This window comes from Hipposideros armiger, unplaced genomic scaffold (assembly GCF_001890085.2).
Source record: "Hipposideros armiger isolate ML-2016 unplaced genomic scaffold, ASM189008v1 scaffold_1204, whole genome shotgun sequence".
Lineage (NCBI taxonomy): Eukaryota > Metazoa > Chordata > Mammalia > Chiroptera > Hipposideridae > Hipposideros > Hipposideros armiger.
This window is the reverse complement of record NW_017732554.1, coordinates 26,641-27,562: the sequence shown is the minus strand read 5'-3', so window position 1 is coordinate 27,562 and position 922 is coordinate 26,641. Positions and strand designations below refer to the sequence as shown.

Genomic DNA, 922 nt, shown 5'->3' with positions numbered 1-922 from the left:
GTTTTTCTAAAGAACTTTTTGGTTTGTTTGTTCTTTTACCAAAAGGAAAGATTTGAAACTGATGTTAGAATTTTCAAACTCTTCTCAAAAACATGTCAATCTCTTTCCCTATGATATTTTTAAGATTAAATATGTAATTATAAATAAAATATGATTCTATATTTAGTTTTTTATTTAGCCAAATTTGATTTAGAATATAACATAAAGTAAAAATGTAGGTAAATTTGTTTGCAGAAAGTAATTGTTGAAGGAGAGGAATTATATTATGAACCATATAAGTTTGGACTCTTAAAAGCTGAGACACAGATGTGAATGTGTGTAACATTGAAAGAAATTTTTGCAGTAAGGACCTGTTAATATTAAATACATGTACTGCTTTAATTATATAAGCTTTATGAACTGTTCATTTATTTTTAGATGTCTCAGAGTATGTCTTCTGTATCCTCAAGGCATTCTGAAAAGATAGCTATTAGAGAGTAAGTATTTCATTAATATTTTGTATTTTTTTCCTGTGAAAAAATTTACTGAACTGAATAATATTGAATTGTTAAATGTATTTCAGTGGCTATAATCCTTCAGGTATAGGTTTACTGAGCTGAGTGTTTTGTACGCATTGGCAGTGAAAAAATTTTATTGAAAAGCAAGGTTTTTTGAAAATTATTATTTCTGGTAACATGAGGATTGCATTGGAAGTCATTCCTATTACAGCTTTAACTATCATTTACATATAATTATCCTTTTTGACTCTAGTTTACTTTTCAGTTGGTGCCACCTCCTTTAAATTCCACTTGTTGCCTTAGTCTTTTTTTATTTTAGATTGAAGAGTCTTGATTTTTTAAGTTGCAATGTTTTTTAAGTTTCATTTTTTTCAGACTTTATTTCATTGATTTGCTAAAAATTCATAATACACTATTAAATTGAT

At 26.6% G+C, this 922-nt stretch overlaps 1 protein-coding gene across 2 annotated transcripts in view; it reads left to right on the top strand.

Moving 5' to 3' along the window:
- The window catches only part of RB1CC1 (RB1 inducible coiled-coil 1), a 76,524-nt gene that overhangs the window by 65,391 nt on the left and 10,211 nt on the right, over positions 1-922 (top strand). For both annotated transcript variants that reach the window (XM_019632958.1, XM_019632957.1), the window contains exon 19: positions 418-476. In XM_019632958.1, the coding sequence (XP_019488503.1) occupies positions 418-476 (59 nt within the window). The remainder of the gene's footprint in view (positions 1-417; positions 477-922) is intronic.